This window comes from Rhinatrema bivittatum, chromosome 2 (assembly GCF_901001135.1).
Source record: "Rhinatrema bivittatum chromosome 2, aRhiBiv1.1, whole genome shotgun sequence".
Lineage (NCBI taxonomy): Eukaryota > Metazoa > Chordata > Amphibia > Gymnophiona > Rhinatrematidae > Rhinatrema > Rhinatrema bivittatum.
Window position 1 is genome coordinate 587,798,412 of NC_042616.1, and position 24,327 is coordinate 587,822,738.

General features: G+C 45.5%; 1 protein-coding gene across 4 annotated transcripts in view; it reads left to right on the plus strand.

Moving 5' to 3' along the window:
• Nucleotides 1-24,327, plus strand: part of MYOM1 (myomesin 1) — a 326,724-nt gene that overhangs the window by 33,200 nt on the left and 269,197 nt on the right. For 3 of the 4 annotated variants that reach the window (XM_029591071.1, XM_029591066.1, XM_029591067.1), the window contains exon 3: nucleotides 6,605-6,751. The exons of the other annotated variant lie outside the window; for it this stretch is intronic. In XM_029591071.1, the coding sequence (XP_029446931.1) occupies nucleotides 6,605-6,751 (147 nt within the window). The remainder of the gene's footprint in view (nucleotides 1-6,604; nucleotides 6,752-24,327) is intronic. 4 annotated transcript variants of the gene reach the window in all.

The window sequence follows — 24,327 nt, forward strand, 5'->3', positions numbered from 1 at the left end:
CGCCCATCCTTCATAATCCCGGAATGCCCCCAAGATACTATCGCAATACGCCAGTAAAGCCCCATGTTGGTCTGGCCTGCAATGACCGACCACACTGGCTAAACGTAAAAAAACCTCTCATCCAATTCAATAGGTTTTTTAGTACTCTGACGCCCGTCTCAATCCCCTTCTTTTTCTTGCTTCCTTTACCCCTCCTCCTCCTCACCTTCTCTTTAGTACGTTAACTAAAGATGTTAACGTACTTACGTTTCTTTATTCGCTTCCATATCTTACCCGGCACCCCTTCCCAAAGCTCGGTCAAAGAAGCCAATGCTGGGTGCCCCATATCCTGAGCCAGCCCCATTCCTCTTTCTCTCTCCATCCTGCCTGCGCTGGATGATGACGAAGAGGAATCTGACGAACTACTATCAGTATCGCTTGAGCTACTGACATGCCGGCACTTTTGAGCTTAGATCTAACCACCTGCTCTTGGACCGCTTTGTGTCCATTACCTTCCTCCACTCCCCAGATGCGAGACTTCGCCGCTTCTCCCCTTGGTCTGTCGGCTCGTTCCACTACCGGGCCATCCACTATGGGGTAAACTGTGTCCTTTACCCATCGCTCCTCAGAGTATGATGTTCTCCATCTCACTTCTCCCCCAATATCTGCAAAAGAAAACACAGTAGCCCCAGTATCAGCTCTGCTGGTAACGTTGTGCCCCAGCTTCTCTGTGCCCTTGCCTGGTCCGCCTCCCACTCTTGGAACCATCTCTGGCCTTACCCGCTCCCTGCTCATCTGTCCGTCCCCTCCCCCAACCCTTTCTCTGTCCTCATTTATGGAGCATGTCCTCCATTCTTGCCAACCCCCGAATCCTTTTTGTCTCCTTGCCGCTTGTTCCACGCCCTCCCCCCCCCCGTAGCCTGCAGCCCTCCTGCCTCCCCCTAACCCCTCCTTTCCCAAGCGCATGCGGCCACACTCACCGCACGCCTGCTCGTGCTCACAACCACCATGTGCCTGCCGATCCTATTGTCTCCCAGCTGCTGCTCCACGTGCTCTTCTCCGACCGTGGCCTTCTCCCAACACACCACTCTTGTCCGTCTCAAAACCTGCTCTTCGCGTTCTGGGACAGCTGGCACTGCTTGCTCTTCTGCCCCCGATTCGGGGTCGACCCTGATGGCCTCGCGTCTGACTAGTGGCCTTGGGCTGCGCACCCAACGGCGGTGGGTCGCCGCTCTGATCCTCTATCGGGGACTCCGGCGCCACCCACTCCCCTCCCTCAGTCCCTGCAACCAATCCTTCCCTGCCTCGAACTCCTTCAGGCAAAGCTGGATCCGCTAACAGCGGGCCAAGAGGGGGCTCCACCAAGGTGCCGCGGGGGGGGGGGGAGGCGGAGGGGGCTCACCTCACCCGGATCAGGGCTGCAACTCAGCTCGGGCTCTGCCTCCGGTCCACTTTCCCCAGAGCTAACTACTGCGTGGACTCTCTCCCGAACCTGAGGAGCGGTTGCCGGGAGTACCCCGGGAGCATGGGAGATAACAGTCCCAACCTCAGGCAGGGCCCTTCCCCCTTTTTTGGGATCCGTCCTCCCCTGGCTTGCCGGCAAACTTTTTCTTTCACCTAGCCTCCGCATGCTAACAGTCTGCTCTGACCCCAGATAAGCCTGAACAGCAGCGTAAACGTTACACAGACTCCTGAATCACAGCATAAAATTTGCCTTCCTTCCTCCTTGCTTCCTTCAACGAACTGGCCCGTTGCTCCTCTGACGTCACTTTACCCACCGGTCTCTGATCCTAGTTCAAACTCGCATTCACTCCTGAGCCTCCCCCTTCCCCTACTCCCCATCCCTGCTGCTGCTCGCGCGCTTTCCCTCTGTTACCATCGCCGCGCTGTAAACCAGCACGGCTTGCTCTTGGACGCATGGTATAATGCATGCTGTGAGCATACTTAGTGAGGCTCAAAGTTCTAGAAACTTTGACATAAGTTTTCCATGCTGGGCTCCATCAGATCATGTTACCCATGTGTGAGGACTGACATCCTGCTGGCCTTGGAGAACCCCTTTTACAGGTAAGCAACTCTGTTTTACTCCTCGATTGGTGCCTTAGGATGTTCAAGTCTCTATTTGGGCTATGTTGTCCCTTTACTGAGCCTTAGGGCATTGATGCCATTCTTGTTGAGTTGCTCTACACCTGTGGTTTGGGGGCTTTAAACACTAGTGCTCCTTCTGCTCTGAGCTTCTCTTGGTGCCTTTGGATCATGGGTGTTTGTCTCTTTTCCAGCTGTCTTCAAAGTGCTTTTCAAATTCTCTTATGTTACTTGCTGTTGGTCATGCCATGCCAGTCTGATGCTTTGCTTACTTGCTGCACCCCTGATGGTTCCTTTGGATGGAGTTCAAGCTACTGTTAGTGCTGCTATGCTCCTCTTTTAATGCCTCATGGCTTTCATGTCACTTTTCTTCCTGTCTTATCCCTCTCTTCATGTGTGGGGGTGTTGATAGTACCACTCTGTGCATTTTTCTATCAAAGATGATTGTCTACTCCGAGTGTGTGTATGTGTGTTGTGTGTGTGTGTGTCCACATTACTAGGTGACAGTGTGTTACTGTAGTGCTAAAAATCCCTATCTTGCTAGCATACTGCTCACTGTAAGCCTTCTTCTGTGTTGCTTTGCACCTATGTTCTGTGGTTTTTAATGCCAGTGTTCCTGCTGCTGCAAGCATCTCTTGGTGCCTTTAGGTTATGGATGTTTCTGCATTTGCTCCTGCTGTTTTCAAAGTTCTTTTCAAATTCCCTTATGGTGCATACTGACTATTGGTATTTTGGAGATTTGGATATAGATTCGTTATTTGGAGACCCTTTAAAGTTGTCAATATGCCCTGTGGTTGATGGGCACATGTTGGGAATTGTGTCAAAGGCCAAGAGTCTTGAGGTAATTTTTGAGTCAAAATTTACAGTGGAGGCTATTGTGGGGCAGATATGTAAAAGAGCTCATCTGCAATTAAAATGATTTTGGCAGCTGAAGCCATTTTTAGATATAGCCTCAGTGAAATTTGTTGTATTAGCATTAGTGATTGTTTTAGATTATTGTAATGTGTTAGTTCCACCTGCTGCGCAGCCTCCCATCCACCAGGGGTCCTTGGTGAACACCGCTCCCAGCAGCACAAGTTACCTTCTTACTGATCACCTAATGCCTCAGCCCCAGCCCTACTTAACCCAACCTGTCCAGTCCCTCAGTGCCTCTTCAGGGACCCACCTCTGCTCTTTGACCTGGCTAACTTTGTCTTGCTATACCTTTGCTTGTGGCCTACCCAGGCCTCCTGTCTTGCCTAGTGGCCTACTCAGGCTTCCTCTTTTGTTTTGTAGCCTACCTTGGCTTCCTACCTTGCTCTGTAGCCCATCATGGCCTACTGCTGTGTTCTGTAGCCTACCTTGGCTTCCTGTCTTGCTCTATAGCCTTCCAGGCTTCATTTCCTTGTTCTGCGGACTTCTAGGCTTTCCTGCATTGTTCAGTGGCCGCCTGAGCCTACCTATCCGGCCTTGCGGCCTCTCATCCTACTAGGGTTACTATGCCCATTTTTGTGCTCTTATGGGCTCTCTTGTTTCCTGTTGCCTGTCTAGTCCAGAGCTAACTACTGTTGCCTGTCTAGTCCTGTTGCCTGTCTAGTACTGTTGCCTGTCTAGTCCAGACCTTATCCAGTCCTGTCCTTGTCTGGTCCTTGCTCTGCCAGTCCAGTTCAGTCTCTTGTCTTTTTCCCAGGTCTTGCCTTTATCCTTGGTTCAAGCCCAGACAATGCCTGTATCCAGCTCCCAGCCATGATGTTCGCCAGAAGGAAAAGTCCTACCGGCTCCCAGAACCCGCGGGCTCATCTTGCGGGGGAGGGGGCTGGTTAGGCAGAAGACCATCTCCACTCCTACCCTGTGATCCTGTTTTACTTCTGCAGGAGTGCTCCCTGACTCCAGCCTGCCAGACCGTGACATAATATTTTACTGGTGGGCCTCCCAGGCAGTGTAGTGCACAAATTGAGAATAATGCAGCCCGTTTAGTATGTGGTAAATCTGAAGGAAAAGAATGCTACCTTTATTCTCTTCCTTACATTGGCTGCAGGTTATTGAAAGAGAAAAATGTAAATTGTTGATGTTGACCTTCCTCTGAATGAGGTCTAATGGCCCTAGATTTCTTTTGGCCAAGTTGGCCTGGCATAATCTTGAGAGTGTGCTTAGAGCCAGCCAGGGGGCAATGTTATAATTTTCATATGGGTTTGGGTTTAGTTAGTGCAAAACATGCTTTTACCTCAATGGCTCTGCAGGCTTGGAATGAGCTACCAGCGACTATAAGAAATGAAACAAATTTATTAAAAATTTCGGAAGATAGTTAAAACTCACTTGTTCTGTTTTCAGGGTGGTAAATTGAACCTGGCTATTAGAGGCTGTAGCAAAGGTGGGAGTCTGGAGTAATGATAGTATTGTTGTTGTGGTCGAATAGACGCTTAGAGCCAGCAGCTTAAGGAGAAATATCCTTTTTATTAAAAACAACAGGTAACCTGAATAAGATATATCTTATGAAGAGAACAACAGGTCACTATGCAGTAGAACAAGATCAGCACTCTCAAAGATCATTTACTAATACCAGGCTCTATACTGGGGTAACACCTCTAATTTCCAAACCAATGGCTATGTTTCTTTGTTTTCATAACATTGTTCTAATTGGTAGATATTAACACAACATCCTCTTAATAGATCTTATCTCATACATATTTTAATAAGACTGAGATTCTTGTAAATTGAGCTCAGAAGAGAGAAATGAACTTAAGACTAAATCATATCTTTTGACCTTTGACCTACATGTTAGCATTTCAGCTTCTCAGTAACCTTCAGTAATTCTACACTTTATTCAGTGTACATTCACAATGCAGTAATAATAGGTTCATAGGGGAAAACCTTTTCAAAGCACCCTACCATGGTAGATAGGAGGGGGAGGAGTAGGCAGGAAGTTGTGTGTTTTGTTTTGGGAGTTCTGTATTTTTATTGTGTGTGAGCTTTCAGAAACTGCTTTCCTTAATGCGCCAACCACTTTAAAAAATTGTATTTACTGGTTATGCAGTTTATAAGCTTTTTAAGTAAAAAAAAATGAATCCAGTGCTAGACACAATTACTGCACCTCTCATGAGGCCTTGGTGTGTTTATGCCACTGTTGCTACCGCTTTGCCCCAAGTTATGGTGCCTTAGGAATCTTGGTGCTACTTCGCTCCTCTTTTGGTGCCTTGGGCTGCTCATGCCTTCTGTTTCGGGCTGCTTCGTCCTCCTCGCAGTGTCTTGGATTGTTGATGCCGCTCTTCTTTCTGCGATGCTCTGCACCTGTGGTTTGGGGTTTTAGTGCTGGTGCTCCTGCTGCTCTAAGCCTCTGCTCATGCCTTTAGATATGTCTGCCTCCGCTCTTACTTTTTTCAACATTCTTTTAAAATTTCTTTATGGCACTTCGTAACTGTTGGTCCGATGCTTTACACACTTATTTCACCTCTCATGGACCCTTGAGGTCTTCGTGCCACTGTTGTTGGTACACTTCGCCCCTCTTTCTGAGCCCTGGGGTGGTGTTGCCATTTTTGCTGCTGCTTTGCACCTCTCAAAGTGCCTTTATTTTAATTTATATTCTGCCTTTTCTGACAGTTCAAAGTGGATTAGATTCAGATACTGTAGATATTTCCCTACCCACCAAAGGTTTACCATCTAAGACTTAGAGGCACTAAGCCGTGATGTTTTTTCGTGGGATGTTTCCCACTGTCATGGGGGGTGTTGCATAATAGTGGGCCCCTCCCCCCCAAAAAACATTGTAGCTGCATGGCATGTTTTGTCTCGTGGCAAACCACCGCGGGACAAAACAACACAGCTAGCAGCCCTTTAGGCATGATGGTGGCCCCAATCTCAAGGGAACTCCATCGTCTCAAAGGACCAACTGCTTAAAAAAAAAGTTGTGGCTGCAAATAGAAAAAGTGTAGCGGGGGTCAAGGCTGACCTCCAGCTCACCCCAGGGCTGCCGCTCGAGGTGGCCCTGAAACCCAAAAGTAAAAAAAAATAATAATAATTGTGCAGCAATGGCCCCCCAGCCTTGTCTTCAATGCATAAAGTCTCCCTCTAACTCCCCTTTCCAAATATATAAGGGTTGCCATGTCCCCACCCCAATGTATCCGCAAAATCATTGATACATACCTCCGCCTCCCCACTCCCCAAATGCAGCAAAAATATCATTGGGTTACAGTGAGACCCGTACTACCCTGAATCCGCCTCCAGCACCCCCAAACCTTAAAAAGCTGACCAGGATCCCACGATGGGGCCCCGGGTACTCCCTAGCCCCGAGCCCGGTCAGCACCATTTTTCAAAATGGTGCTGAGTCTGCTGACCTGACCCTACCTCAGTCACATGCCTGGGGCAAAGTCCTGGGATTGGACCTCAGCTACATGAATGAAACAAATTATGGAAGTGCATGAACCAAGACACCATTTTTTTCTGCACACATCCACAACACTTATGCAGTTTCTAGGTTTAGCAGACATGAATCAAATTGTGCGCACAGCAAAATGTAAGCATGCAAATGGCCTTTTCCTGAATTCCTTTTTTTTTTTTTTTTATTTTGTAGATATACGGTGCCCAGAATGTCTTTACCTTTCATCCAGAAGCGCCAAAAGCACTATGACCAATCATACCGCAGCACAGAGCTGCAGTCTACCCTGAACCAGTACCACCAGGATGTCCAGCAGCACAAGCGCAGCTCTGCTGCCCGCAGGTTAGGGCTTTTCAGATTAAAAAAGAGACAACAGAGAGGGGTTATGAAGAAGGCTTTTAAAATCATGAATAGGGTAGAACAGATACATAGGGAACTAGAGGACACACCAGGAAACAAACTGGTAGTAGATTCAAAACAGACTAGAAAAACTATTTTTTTTACTCAGCAAAATCAAGCTGTGTGATTTGTTGCTGGAGGATCTACTCAAGACACAGTTGACTTTAAAAAGAGGTTGAACAAGTTTCTGGAAGAAAAGTCCATAATTAATTATTAGCCAGGTAGACATTGCAAATACGTCCATTTGATGTAAGCAACAAGAAATGGATCTGACAAGAATTTCAGGTGATCCGGTTTGGTTAGACAGGATGTTGGGCTCAGTGGACCATTTGTCTGACTCAGGATAGCCTCTGCACAAATCAGAAATATGAGTTTAGATCTAATTGGTTAATTCTTATTTTCCTGTTACCCATAGTGAAGGAATAGGAGGTGGTTGTGCATCTCCTAACACTGGGGCTGCTTGTTATATATTACATTCTCACAGGACAAGCAGGATGGTAGTCCTCACATATGGGTGACATCACAGGATGGAGCCCAATCACAGAACATTTTTGTCAAAGTTTCCAGAACTTTGACTGGCACCTACTGGGCATGCCCAGCATGGCACTAACAATGCAACCAGCAGGGGTCCCCCTTCAGTCTTCTTTTTTCCGCGCAGCAGTAGCCACGTGGTTAAGGAGCTCTATAGAGATTCCTGACAGGATTTTTCCTCACGGAATTACTAAAATTTAATTTACCCCACAGGGGTCCCTCCTTCAACTTTTTCAAGCCGCGGTACTCTGGTAAGTTTTTTACCAGTTTTCCGTCGATTACCGTCGAGTTTGGCCTCGCGGCCTACTGGCCGTTGACCGTACCGCGGCTCAATTTTTTCATGGCCATGGCATCGAGGTTCCGCCAGTGCCCGGACTGTAAACGCACCATGTCCATCACAGACCCTCACAAAGTCTGTGTAATGTGTCTCGGATGTGAGCACGATGTCCTAACCTGCACCAAATGTGCCTTAATGACACCAAAAGGTCGCAAGGCTAGAATGGAAAAGATGGAACTTCTCTTCCGTGCTCAAACCCCGACACCATCTATTGCATTGACGTCGTCAGAACTGGCACCGTCAACTTCATGCCACCATCAGGCACCGACGAATTCTTGGCCTTTAACACCCTCTAATCCCCCTCAGGACCGAGGGGATCATAGAGATAAACATCGCCACCGTATGGAAAGTCTCGGACCATCGAGGGAGTAAAATCATCGACCTCGCCATTGTCCGAGCCGCCGTCGAAGAAACCCCGTCCAGAAAAGGCACAGACCTTTTCGGTGACAGGGTCACCGAGGCAACCCTCGCCCGACAGGGTATCGGGAGTCGCGACTCCGCCTTTAACGGTGGTCCCTCCGGCTATGCCTCTGCCTCCTTCTTCTGTTCTGGAGCCGGGGCTGCTTGCTCCAGGTTTCCGAGAAGAACTGGACCGGATGGTTCAGGAGGCCATCGACCAGGCGATGCATCGACTCCAGGTTCCTCCGCCACTGGTACCAATTGCGGAACCAACCACTGACCCGAATCCAGCAGCATTGGCACCGCTGCTATCGAGGATGAAAGCGCTCATCGCCGCTTTTTCACCGATGGACCCCGGATCACCGATGGCTCCGGTGCCCTCCCCGCTTGCTTTGTCATCGGTAGGAGAAACACCATTCCACATCCCTCCATTGGGAGTTCTGCCGATGCCTCAGCCATCGATGCCGATACGTCCGTTGGTGCCACTGATTCACCCATCGGTGCCGACGCGTCCACCGGCACCATCGAGCCATCCATCGATGCCCTCGATGCCTACACCGGTGCCTTCTATGCCTTCATCGGTGCCTCCAGTTATTCCTTTGAGTCCTTCGGAGCCTTGACCAGGACCTTCAGGGATCCCATCGCCTCATCCAGAGGAGCAGGTGCTGATCCCTACGATACCTGGACTGATGATTCTTTACCAGACACCGATGATTTGCCTTCACCACCTTCACCTACTGAAAGCAGAAAGTGTTCTCCTCCAGAGGACCTTTCCTTTATAAATTTTGTAAAGGAGATGTCTGAATTGGTTCCCTTCCAATTGCAGACTGAACAGGATGACAGGCATCAGATGATGGAGCTGTTACAATTCCTGGATGCTCCCAAGGAAATAACCTCCATCCCTATCCACGAGGTTCTTCTGGATCTCCTCAAAAAGAACTGGGAACATCTGGCTCTGTTGCTCCAGTCCACAGGAAAGCTGACACCACCTATCTCGTTCAGTCTGCTCCAGGCTTTCACAGACCTTAGTTGGATCTGTGATTGTAGAATCTGTGATTGTAGAATCTGCCCAGAAAAGAGCAAGGAGATCAAAACCTCACACTTCCTTTCCCCCAGGCAAGGAACAGACATTTCTAGATTCCATTGGTCGCTGTATCTTCCAAGGCTCAATGCTCATCTCTAGAATTGCCTCTTATCAGCTCTAAATGACCCAATATAATAGGGTCTTATTTAAGCAGATACAAGACTTGACAGACTCCCTGCCTCAGCAATTTCAAGATCAACTCCAAACCCTAGTAAACAAGGGTTTTGAGGCAGGCAAGCATGAGATCAGATCATCCTACAATATCTTTGACACTGCTACCAGGGTATCTGCAGCTGCTATCTCGGCAAGATGATGGGCCTGGCTCAAGTCTTCCGACCTTCGCCCTGAAGTACAAGACAGATTATCCGACCTGCCTTGTGTAGGAGATAATCTGTTTGGCGAGCAGATTCAATGAACAGTGGCGGAACTCAAGGACCATCATGAGACCCTAAGACAGCTCTCTTTGATGCCTTCTGAGTACTCTTCAAAACAGCCCTTCCGGAAGGACTCTAAGAAGTCATTCTTCCGCCCAAAGAAATCCTACCCGCCATCAACTAGAAGCCGTTCTATGAGACCCTTTGAAAAAGCCCAGTCTCGTCAGACACGGAAACAAAAACTGCAAGCAGCTCCTCAGCTGGGCCCTGCTTCCGGTTTTTGACTCCTGCATAGAGAGCAGCAGCCAGCTTCCATTGCCCCACATTCCAGTGGGAGGTCAGTTGTGCCATTTCAACAACAGGTGGCACTCGATCACCTCAGACCAGTGGGACCTGGCGATAATTTCTCAGGATTAACATCTGAAATTTCTCTCCATTCCAACAGACTCCCCACCTCTTCCGACGTGGGGAACATCCGATCATTCCATTCTTCTGGAACAGGAGGTCTCCCTCCTCCTCCAGTCCAAGGCAATAGAACCAGTACCCTACTTTCAGCACGGCCTAGGGTTCTATTCCCAGTACTTTCTAATCCCCAAAAAATCGGGAGGCGTTCATCCAATTCTGGACCTATGTGCCCTCAACAAGTACCTCCAGCGAGAGAAGTTCAAAATGGTAACCTTGGGCTCTCTTCTTCCTCTTCTACAAAGAGGAGACTGGCTCTGCTCTGCTCTCTAGACCTCCAGGACGCATACACTCATATCGCGATAATTCCATCTCATCGCAAATACCTGAGGTTTCTAGTAGGCCCCAAGCACTATCAGTATCAAGTGCTTCCATTCGGCCTCGTGTCTGCACCATGAGTCTTCACAAAATTCCTCGTCATAGTTGCAGCTTTCCTCAGGACTCAAGGTATTCACGTCTACCCCTATCTAGACGATTGGTTAATCAGGGCTCCCACTCAGCAAGCTGCTCTGTCGTCCCTACATCTTACCTTACATACTCTAATTTCACTTGGATTTCTCGTCAACTATGACAAATCCTATGTAGTCCCATCTCAAACCTTATCCTTCATTGGGGCAGACTTGCAGGCAAAGGCTTTTCTGCCTCGACAGCAAGCTCTCACTCTCGTGTCTCTTGCACAACAGCTGCAGTCTCAGCACTCCACGACTGCACACCATTTTCTCATCCTCCTGGGACACCCCAATGGCCCGCTTGGCCATGAGAGTCATGCAGTGGACTCTAAGGTCTCAATGGACTCAAAGCATTCAGCCCCTGTCGACCATTGTCCACGTAGCCGATTCACTCTGTCAGTCTCTCGCCTGGTAGAGAAATCAGGTCAATCTCCTCCAAGGTTTGCCCTTCCAGGCTCCAGACCCTCAAATGACTCTCACCACCGATGCTTCCAACCTCGGCTGGGGAGTCCATGGGGCTGATCTGCAGACACAATGATCTTGGTCTCCAGAGGAAGCCAAACACCAAATCAATTTCCTGGAGCTTCGTGCAATCAGATATGCTCTCAGGGTATTTCAGGATCGCCTCTCCAATCAAGTCATCCTGATTCAGATGGACAACCAGGTGGCCATGTGGTACTTCAACAAACAGGGAGGGATGGGCTCCTACCTTCTGTGTCAGGAAGCTGCACAGATATGGGCGGAGGCCCTCTCCCACTCGATGTACCTCAGGGCCACCTACTTGCTGAGAGTGGAAAATGTGTTGGCAGACAAGCTGAGTCGCACCTTTCAACCGCACGAGTGGTCTCTCAACCCCTCAGTAGCGAACTCGATCTTCCAACAATGGGGTTATCCTCAAATTAGACCTCTTTGCTTCACCTCAAAATTTCAAAGTAGACAACTTCTGCTCGCTCAATCGCAGCCAACACTCTCAGCCAAGAGACACGTTCTCCCTGTCATGGGCAACCGCTCTCCTATATGCATTCCCTCCACTTCCACTTCTCTCGAAGACTCTCGTGAAGATACGTCAGGACAATGGAACCATGATCCTGATAGCACCTCACTGGCCACGCCAAGTGTGGTTTCCAATACTTCAGGATCTCTCCAGTCGCAGGCACATTCCCTTGGAAAAAGGATCCGCTTCTAATCACTCAAACTGTTGGGTGCCTACGTCACCCCAATCTTCAAGCCTTGTCCCTGATGGCATGGATGTTGAAAGGTTAATCCTTCAGGCACTTAACCTTTCTGAACCAGTTTCCCCTGTCCTGATTGCTTCACGGAAGCCTTCCACGAGAAAATCTTATTCTTACAAATGGACCAGATTTATGTAATGGTCTCTTTTCAGTCCCTTGACCCCTTTACCTGTCCAATCACGAAGTTTCTGGACTATCTCTGGCACTTGTCAGAGTCAGGTCTCAAAACTTCCTCCATCAGAATGCATGTCAGTGCGGTAACCGCTTTCCATAAAGGTGTTGGGGATGTTCCTATATAGGTACATCCCCTTGTAACACGTTTTTTGAAGGGTGTGCTTCACCTCAAACCTCCTCTGCATCCTCCGGCCCCTTCTTGGGACCTCAACCTAGTGTTGGGTCGGCTCATGAAACCACCATTCGAGCCTCTTCAATCCTGTGACCTTCGATATCTCACATGGAAAGTGATTTTCCTATTGGCAATCACTTCTGCTCGCAGAGTTAGTGAATTACAGGTTCTAGTTACCTATCCGCCTTACACTAAACTTCTGCAGGACCGGGCAGTATTCTACACTCACCCTAAATTCTTGCCTAAGGTAGTTTCGGAGTTTCATCTCAATCAATCCATTATACTACCTACCTTTTTTCCCAGGCCCCATTCTAATCCAGGAGAGCAGGCTCTGCATACCCTTGACTGCAAACGGGCTCTAGCATTCTACTTAGAGCGTACAGCTGCCCACAGGAAAGGCACTCAATTGTTTGTCTCTTTCCATTCCATCAAATTGGGGCAGCCTGTGGGTAAACAGGCTCTCTCCTCCTGGTTGGTGGACTGCATATCCTTTTTCTATTAGCAAGTGGGCATTCCACTTCAAGACCATGTTAAAGCACACTCTGTGAGGGCCATGGCGACTTCAGTAGCACACCTACGATCGGTGCCGCTTCCTGTCATTTGCAGGGCTGCCACCTGGAGTTCTCTTCATACCTTTACAGCCCATTATTGCTTAGACAAAGCCAGAAGGCAAGATTCCATCTTCGGCCAGTCTGTCTTGCACAACCTATTTACAATGTGACGTACCAACACCCTTCCACCTGCCCGGTGGGGTTCAGGATGCCCTCGACCAAATTTCATCCCAAGCCTAGTGCCTCGCACGCCTGGGTACATTTGGTGCATGCTAGGACATCCTCAGCTTGGTACTCACTCATATGTGAGGACTACCATCCTGCTTGTCCTGTGAGAAAGCAAATGTTGCTTACCTGTAACAGGTGTTCTCACAGAACAGCAGAATGTTAGTCCTCACGAAACCCGCCCGCCGCCCCGTGGTGTTGGGTTCGTAACGTTTTCTTATTTTCTTTTTCGGCACTACCTGTAGCTTTTTAACAAGACTGAAGGGGGACCCCTGCTGGCTGCAGGGTTAGTGCCATGCTGGGCATGCCCAGTACGTGCCAGTCAAAGTTCTGGAAACTTTGACAAAAGTGTTCCGTGATTGGGCTCCATCCTGTGATGTCACCCATATGTGAGGACTAACATCCTGCTATCCTGTGAGAATACCTGTTACAGGTAAGCAACATTTGCTATATTCTGCTATGCTAAGGAGATTTGCTGTGTAATAGCAAGTACTAGGGAAAGTTCCAAACAGACCCCTAGATTCATCAAAATGCTATAATAACACATGGATAATGCCCATGATAAGAAAAAGGGGCGTGTTTACGGTAATTTTACAATTGCCGCAGCATTTCGCACCCCGCGATACTTCTATTTTATAACTCGCGAAGTGCCAAGAAAGAGAGACTATTTAGAAGGCCTTTATAGTACTCAACTATTTATATCTCTATAGGAGGGCCAGCTAATAGCGCGAGGCGAAGTGGTGGTGGGTTAGCGTTTTGGGGCTAGTTTTACATGCAGAGTGAGATGTACGAACAGCGCAGTAGACCTCGGTGAATATCTGATGTCATTTGGAGTGAGAAAAGTCTCACAGAGTTGAGATTTCTAATATATTATCTCACCTTAGCTTGATGGTACCCTGTTATAGAGCAAAAGATTTCTGTCCACACCAATGAAAGCTATATTAAATAAACGTGTATTAAGGAGTTTCTTGAATTTCTTTGAATCTTTCGTTAGGCGAATATTGCAAGGAAGATAGTTCCACAATATGGGACATAGCTAGCAAATGAGAGAATGAATGTTCTCATGTCAATCTCCCATTCATTGCCAAGATTCTAGAAAAAGTTGTCAATACTCAACTCTCCGACTACATTGAAGAAAACAAAATCCTATTCCAATCACAATACGGATTTCGCAAATCATTGAGCAACGAATCCCTCCTCATCTCCATGTCTGACTTCATACTAATGGGCCTGGACAAAGGTCAATCCTTCTTTCTGATTCTACTGGACCTATCAGCCGCCTTTGATACGGTCAACCATTCCATTCTTATTTCCATTCTGGCTTCTATAGGTATCTCAGGCACCGCACTCTCATGGTTTAAATCTTTTCTCTCCAACAGAGGCTTCAAGGTTAAGATACAGAACAAAGAATCTTCACGAATGGACGCATCCATAGGAGTCCCTCAGGCTCCTCACTATCACCTACACTCTTTAACATTTATCTGTTACCAATCTGCAAACTCCTCTCCAACCTTAACCTCAAACATTTCCTTTACGCCGTCGACATCCAGATCGTGATACCCATTAAAGATTCTTACACAAAAACATTGGTTCACTGGGAAAACTGTCTCTCCGAAATTAAACGTCTCCTGTTTAACCTAAACCTAGTTTTAAACTCCTCTAAAACAGAAATGCTACTCATCTCCCCAGATAACAATTCCATCTCAAATCCTCCAACTATCCCAACTACTACACAGGTGAGAGATCTAGGAGTATTAATTGATAACAGGATGAACCTTAAAGCTTCCATCAACAGAACCACCAAGGATTGTTTCCATAAACTCCAAGTTCTGAAAAGAATCAGACCACTCTTCCACACTCAGGATTTCAGAACCATTCTACAAGCTATCATTTTTTCTAAGATCGATTACTGTAACTCTATCCTTCTGGGCCTACCCTCCTCCTACACTAAACCCCTTCAGATGTTACAAAACGCTGCGGCAAGACTACTGACAAATTCCAGGAGGAGGGACCATATATCTCCAATCCTAAAAGATCTCCACTGGTTGCCTGTTCACTTTAGAATCCTCTACAAATCTCTTTCCATAATATACAAAACTATCCATTAACACACCCCTCTAGACTTACAAGTCCCTTTCCAAATTTACAACTCCTCCAGACCAACAAGAAACGCACTCAGAGGATCTCTTCAAGTGCCCCCAGCCAAAACCACCAGACACATTACCTTGAGAGATCGGGCCTTCTCAACAGCTGGCCCCCTTCTGTGGAACTCCATCCCTCCGGACCTTAGACAGGAGCCCAGCCTCCCAACCTTCAGGAAGAGACTTAAGACCTGGCTGTTTAAAAAAGCATTCCCGGACACCGATTAATTCTATTCAGCTAGATCTACCACTTACTCATGTAAATATGTTTCTGCTAATGTAAATACCTTCATCTAATGTTATACGCTCCATTTCTTCTCTTCTCCCAGTTCTATTACCTTGTTATTTGTAACTGCTTCCTTCCACACCAATAGGTTATTCAATTGTTCATTGTACACCCCTGTTATATGTAAACCGGCATGATGTGTTTGTAACATGAATGCCGGTATATAAAAATTTTAAATAAATAAAATAAATAAATGTCACTGATAAGTGAACTGTTTTAGGACAGGGAACATCGAGTAGACATTGGCTAGAGGAGTGTAGGAGATGTGAGGGAGTATGAATACGTGGTATGGATTCGATCCATGGTGAAGATACAGTATATAATAAATTATGTATGATTACTGCTTTTTATATTGGATTTGATAATAAACTGGTGATCAGGATAGTGATTTGAGAATTGATGAGATGTGCTCGTGTATCTTTATATCTATTAATGGTCGAGCTATGGAATTCTGAACTATTTGAAGTGGTCGAATGTTGGTTTGAGATGAACCTGTGTATACTGAGTTGCAGTCAACAATTCCTGGCAAAATGTGTGCCTAGAGAACTGTGCAAAAATTAGAAAAAAATGTTTGTATGTTTTAAGTTGATGCAATAACTTTAAATTCATGAAAGAAGATTAAACTATGGATTCTGTTTATGGTATCATAGATAATCTTGGGTCTAGGTAAATGCCTAAATTTCTTACTTTTTTTGAAAGAGTAGTCATGTTACTATCAAATGCAAGGGATGTAGTGATGGAATATCTACCCAGGATAATAATCTGTTTTCTTAACATTCAATATTAGGTTGTTGGAGTGAAGCCAACTTCTAATAGATGTGAGACATAGGGTAATGAATTGTAAAGTGATCGACGATGTTGATTTCAGTGGAATCGTAAACTGAATATCATCAGTGTAAAGTTTACATAATAAACCTAAATGGGCCAGTAAGCAGCATAATAATGTTAAATAGATGTTGAAAAGCCTGCTGAGAGTGCCCATCCCAATGACACTCCAGATGTCATTGGGTGCCATGCTGAGGTAAATGTTCCAATTTTAACATGTTGGACTCAATTTAATAGCTATAATAAGAACCAGGCATACCTTGAATCCTACAGGGAGAGAGAGATCTGTGGGTGGGACCCTGCTGGGGCAGGATAAGGATTTTAGCCCAGCTGGGATCAGGAGGCCCCAGTGTTTCCAGGAGAGAAGCTCCAGTATACCACTCTGCATGAAGGTGTTAGGTTTTTGGACTCTTGTGCTGGGGTGAGATTGGCAAAACTTACAGGAAAGACCCTGTAAGTCCTCACCGCCAACTGGCAGAGCAGAAGGTACAGACAGAGCTTGGCCTTCACCAGCCCCTTTCTCCTCAGGTTGAGCCTTTATGTTCTGGGAGCCGGCAGGTCTTAGGTGACTGTCTCCGAGGTGCATGTAGAAGGACTGCCTCTGAAGTCAGGCTGCGGTTGAGGCGGGCAGCAAGCAAGGATGGTCAGATCATAGGATGATGTCGAAACAGGCGACAAGCAAGGATGGGCCTGAATAACTGGAGACAAGCATTTGTGGTTCCTCTTCACAAAAGTAGAAGTAAGGAGGAGTCTGAGAACTATAGGCCAGTTAGTCTCCACTTGGTGTTGAGTAAAGTAATGGAATTGCTGTTGTTTCTTTGCTTTATTAAGATTCTTAGCTGAACCATGTGTTTCTGAGCGACTGTTGGCTTTAAACTAGATGATGGGGGAAAGCCAAAAGTCGCTCAGAAGCACATGGTTCAAAATGATGTATCTTTGAAGGATGCTAATAACACAGGGATGTTAGGGCATCCTGATAGAGAGGCTGCAGTAAATGCTAAAATAGCTCAGGTGCCTTTAGATAAAGAGTAGACAGTGTAGAAAGATTCCAAATTAGCACATAGTTAATACAAATAAAAAACATATTTTTAAATGTCTGCTTGCAAATTTTAGAAGTCTAAAAAATAAGATGGGAGATTTAGAATGCATAGCACTGAATGAAGAGGTAGATATAATTGGCGTCTCAGAGACCTGGTGAAAGGAGATTAACCAATGGGACACTATGATACCAGGGCACACATTTTATCAAAATGATAGGATGGATCCAATTGGTGAGGGGGTGGTGCTATACGTAAAGAGGGCATAGATTCAAACAGGATACAAAATGCATGGTAGAAACTTTGTAAATTGAAATTCCATGTGAAAAGGGGAACAGAATAACAGTCAGGGTGTACTACCATCTACCTGGTCAGAATAAACAGCAGATGATGAAATGCTAACAGAAATTAAGGAAGTTAACAAAATTAGCAACATAGTAATAATGGGTGATTTCAATTACCCCCCAGTATTGACTGGATAAATGTCACATCAGGACATACGAAGGAAGATTATCCGGAACAGGAACTAGGCAGGCTCAGCCCTCCACTGGACGTACACGCACCAATGAGATCCAGCAACGCAATGCTGATCTCGAGAGTAGCCCTCTGGCCACTCGGTAGCCCTTCCGGACCCGTCGCTAGGGAACGACGAGTGCGTGAGGCCAGACGGAGGCTGAGGGCAGGACAAGAAGGCTTGGATGAAGACTCAGGATACTCAGAGGATTCAGATGTACACTTGGATACTTAGACGAAAACTTGGATAGGAGTCTCTGACAAAGACTTGGAAACTCAAACAAGGACTCAGACAAGGATTCAGGTTGCTCGGAAGTTTTAGGCAAGGGGATTCAAGAGTCAGGTGAAAGTACTGGGTGAGAACTGCATCGCAGCGCACCCTAAACAACTGCCTATGGCTGGTCGCGGACCACGCTGAACGCGAAGCAGACTCCCGGCGAAGACGTGGAAGTTGAGACTGGAACATGGCAAAGATTCAGTAGAGGCCTGCACTGGGGCGCACTCTACACAGTCGCCTGTGGCTGGTCATGGACCACACTGGAGCAGAGCAGGTTCAGGCAGAGTCTTAGGCATGGACTGATGCAGACACAAGGGAACTCCATAGACCGGGAACAAGATACTCAGGAACAAGGCTTTAAAAACAGAAGTCTCCTGAGAAGAAGGCCTTGTACCATGAGGCACCCTACACAGCCATCCCAAGGGCTGGTCACGGACCATGACATGGCACACCAAGAGAGATGGACAGACGAGGGAACTGGATGAAGAGCTAAAGATGAGATGGTCGAAGTCAAGACAGGAACATCGGACATAAGGAACATGGCACCTCAGGACACGGGACATCAGGGCATCTGGACACGGAACATCTGGAACATCAGGAACAGAAAACAGGCGACAAGGGAGCTCTGACGAGTGACGAGACCAGTAACATCAAGGAGACGAGGTTCAGGAACACGAAGAACATGGAACGAAGATCCATCAAGGCACAGGAGACCACAGAAGACCTGGAACAGAAAGAAGATCACAGACACTGTGCAAACCCAATTCAAAGGCCCTGAAGAATGGCAGCAAGGCCCTTTTATAGGGCTGAAGCAGGAACAGGTCGATGACGTCATCTCAGAGGGCCACGGGGCTTTTCCTGTTGCTGGCCCTTTAAATCTTGAAGTGAGGCGCACACCCATTCCTATACCGAAGCGGGAAGAAGACTGCATGTCGGCAGCGTCCCTGCTGCGTGGGAGACCCAACTGAGAGTGGTGGCGGCAGCCCTGCCGCAAAGAAAGAGCAGGCAGCAGCAGCGGTGGCTTCAGCCGCGAAGATGAAAGGAGGCATCGGACTGAACGGCGGTGGTAGGACTGCGAAGGCCCCAACAATGCGACGGCATCTGGGCCGTGCTTGGAAGTGTACAGCTGGCCGCATACAGCTAGAAGTTAGGTGGGGGATTGCCCGCGGCTCGCGGGCAGGACCACAACATTTCTCTGTATCCTTCATGGTACAACTGCACCTTGAGTATTGTGTGCATTTTTGGTGACCACATCTCAAAAAGGATATAGCAGAATTAGAAAAGGTACAGAGAAGGACAATGAAAATGATAAAGGAGATGGCATGATCCCCTGATCAGGAAAGGATAAAGAGGTTACGGCTCTTTAGTTTGGAGAAGAGACAACTAAAGGGAAATATGATAGAGGTTTATAAAATGGTGTATGGAATGGAACAGGTAGATGCAAATCGGCTGTTTACTCTTTCAAAAAGTAAAAAGACAAGGGGACATTCAATGAAGTTACTAGGTGATATATTTAAAACAAATAGGATACTTTTTTTTTTTACTCAGTGCATAATTAAACTCTGGAATTCATTGCCAGAAGATGTAGTGAAGATAGTGTAGCTGGTTTTAAAAAAGGATTTAAAAAGATCCTGGAGGAAAAGTCCATAAAAAATGATAAAGGTGGACTTGGGGAAATCTTTTGCTTATCCCTGGGATAATCAGCATGGAATCTATTGACCTTTTGGGATCCTGCTAGGTACTTGTGTCTTTGATTGGCCACTATCAGAAACAGGATACTGGGCTTGATGGACCTTTAGTCTGACCCAGTGAAGCAAATTTTATGTTCTTATGTCTTATTTTATTCAAATTGTTATTTTTAACATTTGTTTATTGATTATAGCTATATAATTTGTATCTCAACCAGGTCCTCTGTATAGGCAACTCATAAATGCTTAATAAACATAAACAAAGGATAGTGCAGTTTCTGGGATCCACTGGATTATTATAGGATCTGAGGCAGCATGGTTTTACCAGAGATAGGTCTTGTCAGATGAATCTAATCAGTTTCTTTGATTGGGTGACCAGAGAGTTAGATTGGAGAGAATGCTAAATGTAGTGTATTTGGATTTCAGCAAGCCCTTTGACATAGCTATGCATAGGTGACTTATAAACAAACTGAGCACCCTAGGTATGGGCCCTAAAGTGACTGACTAGGTTAGAAACTGATTGAGTGGGAGACAACAAAGGACAGTTGTAAACAAAGTTGACTCCAAGAAAAAGAGGGTTATCAGTGGTGTGCTGCAGGGATTGTCTTCAATCTGGTTCTATTAATTTTCATTAGCGATACTGAGGGAGAACTAACGGGAAATATTTGCCATTTTGCGGATGATACTAAAATCTTCAACATGTAGACATTCTGGAAGCTGTAGAAAACATAAGGATGGATCTAGTGAAGCTTGAGGAATGTTCTAGAATCTGGCAGCTAAAATTTAATGCTAAAAAATGGAGAGTCATGCATTTGGTTTACAAAAATCCAAGGGAGCAGTACAGTGTAGAGGTGATGTTCTGTGCACAAGACAAGAACGGGATCTTGAAGTGATCATATCTGATAATCTTAAAGTGGCCAAACAGATAGATAAGGCAATGGCAAAAGCCAGAAGACTGATTGGGTTAATAGGGAGTGGAATAACCGGTAGGAAAAGGAGGTGATACTGCCTCTGTATAAGTCTCTGATGAAACCTCATGTGGAGTACTGTGTACAATTCTGGAGACCACATCTTCAGAAAGATACTGTATAAACCAAATAGACTTGGTCCAAAGGACAGTTATTAAAATGATCAACATTAGCAGTCTTCACCATAAAGTAAATGGGGACAGAGTTAAAAATCTATACCCAGAGGAAAAGAGGGAAAGGGGAGATAGGAAGGTACATTTCAATATCTCCAAAGAATAAGAGCACAGGCGATGGGGCACTTTCAACAGAAAGCAGGCCCTGGAATGAGGGACCATAGGATGAGGTAGACTCTGGAATAATCTATCGAATTATTTCTTTACAGAAAGGATAATGGACACAAGGAACCACCTCCTTGTGGAGGTGGAAGAGATGAGCAGTGTCAGAATTCTAGAAAGTGTGAGACAAGCACGGAAGATCTCTGAGGGAGAGGAAGGGACTATAAAGCTGAACAGGATTTGTGAATGAGCAGGCTGGATGGGTGGTATAGTCTTTATCAGCTCAGCAATCATATTCTGTGTTTCTTAGCTCACAGCATCTCCATTGGAGATGGCTGCAATGGTCCAATCCAGCTTTTATACTAATGAGGGACCTCTAGTGAATGCAGGAGTTTGAGTTCTAGAGAGAATGAGCTTTTTTCCCCCTTTTCCTCTGCTTTACATCTGCAGTCCACATATCTTGGCATTGGATCCCTTGTGCTCAGTTTGAGGGAAGCTACTGGCCCACTACCAGGGTATGGTGAATGGTTCTCTTTTTTTGTATTTTGTTTTGGAAGGAATTTTATATTCTGTCTTACTTCTTGTGGAAAAAGGAGAGAGGGTGCCCAGGAAATGGATGAAAGCCACTGTTTCTCTAAATCCTTGTCTCATGCAAAAGGAAACCTTGTAGCTGGAGTTTTGGAAGTAAGAAGTTTGTTTTTGTGACTGGAGGTTGCCCAGGTGGTTTTGGAAACCTTCCCCCTGTGTCACTCAGCAGTGTCGGTGCATACATGACAGAAATCTTTTGGACAAATGAACGCTACAGGGGTAGGGCACGTATTCACTCAAGGCAAAAATAAAACTGTCAACAATTTTCCAAGTACACAGTTCAGGCACGATGGACGCATGATGGAGAATGAGCTGCCATTGATAGCTGAGGTGAGCTGTACTACAGATTTATGGTGCAATGAGCATGCGTCTTAAGTTTAATTGTTGGAAAATATGAAAAGCATTTGGCAAGGCTGGCATTGCAGATACCTTTGCAAGCAGCAACACATGAAAGAGAATGATGGAGGTGCTTAAAAAAGCTTACTGATGTTTTGTCTTGTGCCAGACTGAGACATTAGAGCTTTGTTTATAATCAAAAATTTGTTATCACCATTAGCTCATTGTTATAATTAAGATAAGATGCTATGCAATGTGTGACCTTGAGGTCTCTGTGAGTCTCGGTGCCATCGCAGAGGTCTGAATAAGGGCTATAGAAAGGCCTTCTCTGATAAGTAAGGATTTAATTGTCTTTATCCTGTCTTGCTTTATTATAAAGTTTTAATTATTATGTATGTTTTGTACCCCTCCCTGAAAGAAGGAAGGGCGAGTAACATGATTTTAAATAAATAAATAAATAAAATAATTGTGTTGATTTACAGTCAATAAAGTTTCACTGGAGCTCTTCTGAAATTGTGTAATTCAGTTCACCAGTAGTCCCTAGGAGGCAGCTATTTATGGACAGTTGGTTTCATTACATAGATTTCACAGTCACAATATATGTTCTCTCTAAGATATGCGCTTGCAAATTCATTGACTTTTCTTTTGACTGCATGGCTTTGTGAAATATGGGGAACTAGCAATACCTGCAATTGTAGTGGCACTGGATGTCTTTTCCTGGCATTGCATGAGAAACATAAATATTGCCAACATATTATAGCTCTAAGTTACTAATAAAACTACATGGCCAAGAGGGTAGGCAGCTATTTGTTGCTAATTAAGATTTTAAATATGAATCTTTTCAGTTGATTCACTAAAGTTCACACTAAAACTTTTTGTGTGCAGTTATCTTTTTTTCAGCCTGCATGTTAAAATCGCTGTTCACTAAGATAATGATAGACAGATTTGTAGTTGCTGAAAAAAGTGGTAAAATATTGTAACATGCATGCTGAAATATATAGTGAACACTACTGCGACGCGATCGGCCTGTTCCCTATACCCCTTTTTACTCTGCCATCTTAGAATTGGAGTTACCTAGCAAGCAAGCGCACCAGCCCCTTCTTATTTCCATCATAGCAGGAACCTCAGGGGCGTGCCTTCCAGTGACGTCACCCACCAAATGAGGTAAGTTCCGAAATAAGGAAAAAAAAAGGTAGGGAAAGGGTTTTTAGGGGTTGGGGAGGAGAGGGGGAAAGGGAGGCAGAGTAAAAAGGGGTATAGGGAACAGGCCGATTGCGTCGCTGTACGCATTTTAAAAAAATTTTCCCCTACACGTGCGACTAGTCACCCACGTGCACATGCCAGTACAAAATCGGGTGCACTTGGGCATCAGATTTTAAAATATGCGCGCGGCGGCGCACGCATGTTATAAAATCAGTGCATCCATGTGTGCGTGCTGGGAACCACGCGCATATGCATGCCCGCGTGGATTTTTTTTAAATCTACCTTTAAGACATTAGTTAATAACACATGCTAAACCAGTTTGCTATGCACAATAATTGTTAGCGACCTTTAGTGAATCAGCCCTTTTATGTAGCAGTTTAAACAGTCTTTACTGTATTGAGTTTAGATATGTTTCCTACTTGTAAACTGTATTACGTATGATCCCATAATAAAAACAAGATTGGCTTAAGTAATTAGCTCATTGGTTTTAAGGTTTCAGTGTGAGGTAATGCTAGTAAATGAATCACTTCTTTCCTCTATGTCAAAACCTTAATTATGTAAACCATTGCATTATCACAGGTAAGAGCGAGTATTTATTTATTTCTGCATTTATCCCATCAATGCCAATGGTTCTAGGTGGTTTACAGAATTATTTATACAGTATAATAGACACACAACATAAAACAACAAAATAGAGTGACTACCACTCAAAAGCTGAAATGAGTGAAATTAAAAATGGCATCTTTTCAGTATATCTGTTATAGGCAAGTCTGAAAAGATGGGTTTTCAGTGCCACTTTGAAAGTTTTTGTGCAAATTTTTAACTGTAATTCCTGTGGTAGGAGGTTCCACATAGTAGGTGCTGAAAATGCCCTTGCACAAATGTGTATGCCGAACCAAGGGAATATCAAGTAGGCCATGTTGTGAGGATCTTAAGCCCACAATGGACTGTGAATCCCCAACAAGCAGTATACAGTAACTAAACATGAGTCTCCAGATTTCCCCATCTTAATTGTTTTTCATTTTGCATTTACTTGAAAATGCTTTTAAAAATTAGACTTCGCACAGGCACTATTGATACAATATGTGAAAAAGCTACAGTTTAATACAGTAAAACAAGGGTGTGTTCGGAGGAGTAAAGCATCCACAGGCGCAAATGCCATAATGAAGTGGTGGTGGTTTTATTCAATTGACATTCTAATCAGGCAAACATATATTGTATAATAAAGCATTTAAGCAAAATGTAGTAGAAACACTGTAGGCCTCCTGACATGGGCAGTGTTTCTCATTGGCTGCATCGGGAGGGACAGAGTGAGAGATCAAAAATAGATCTTCAATGGTGTTAGAACTAGAGATGTGCTTTGTTTTTTTCTACCGGGTCGTTTTTTGACTC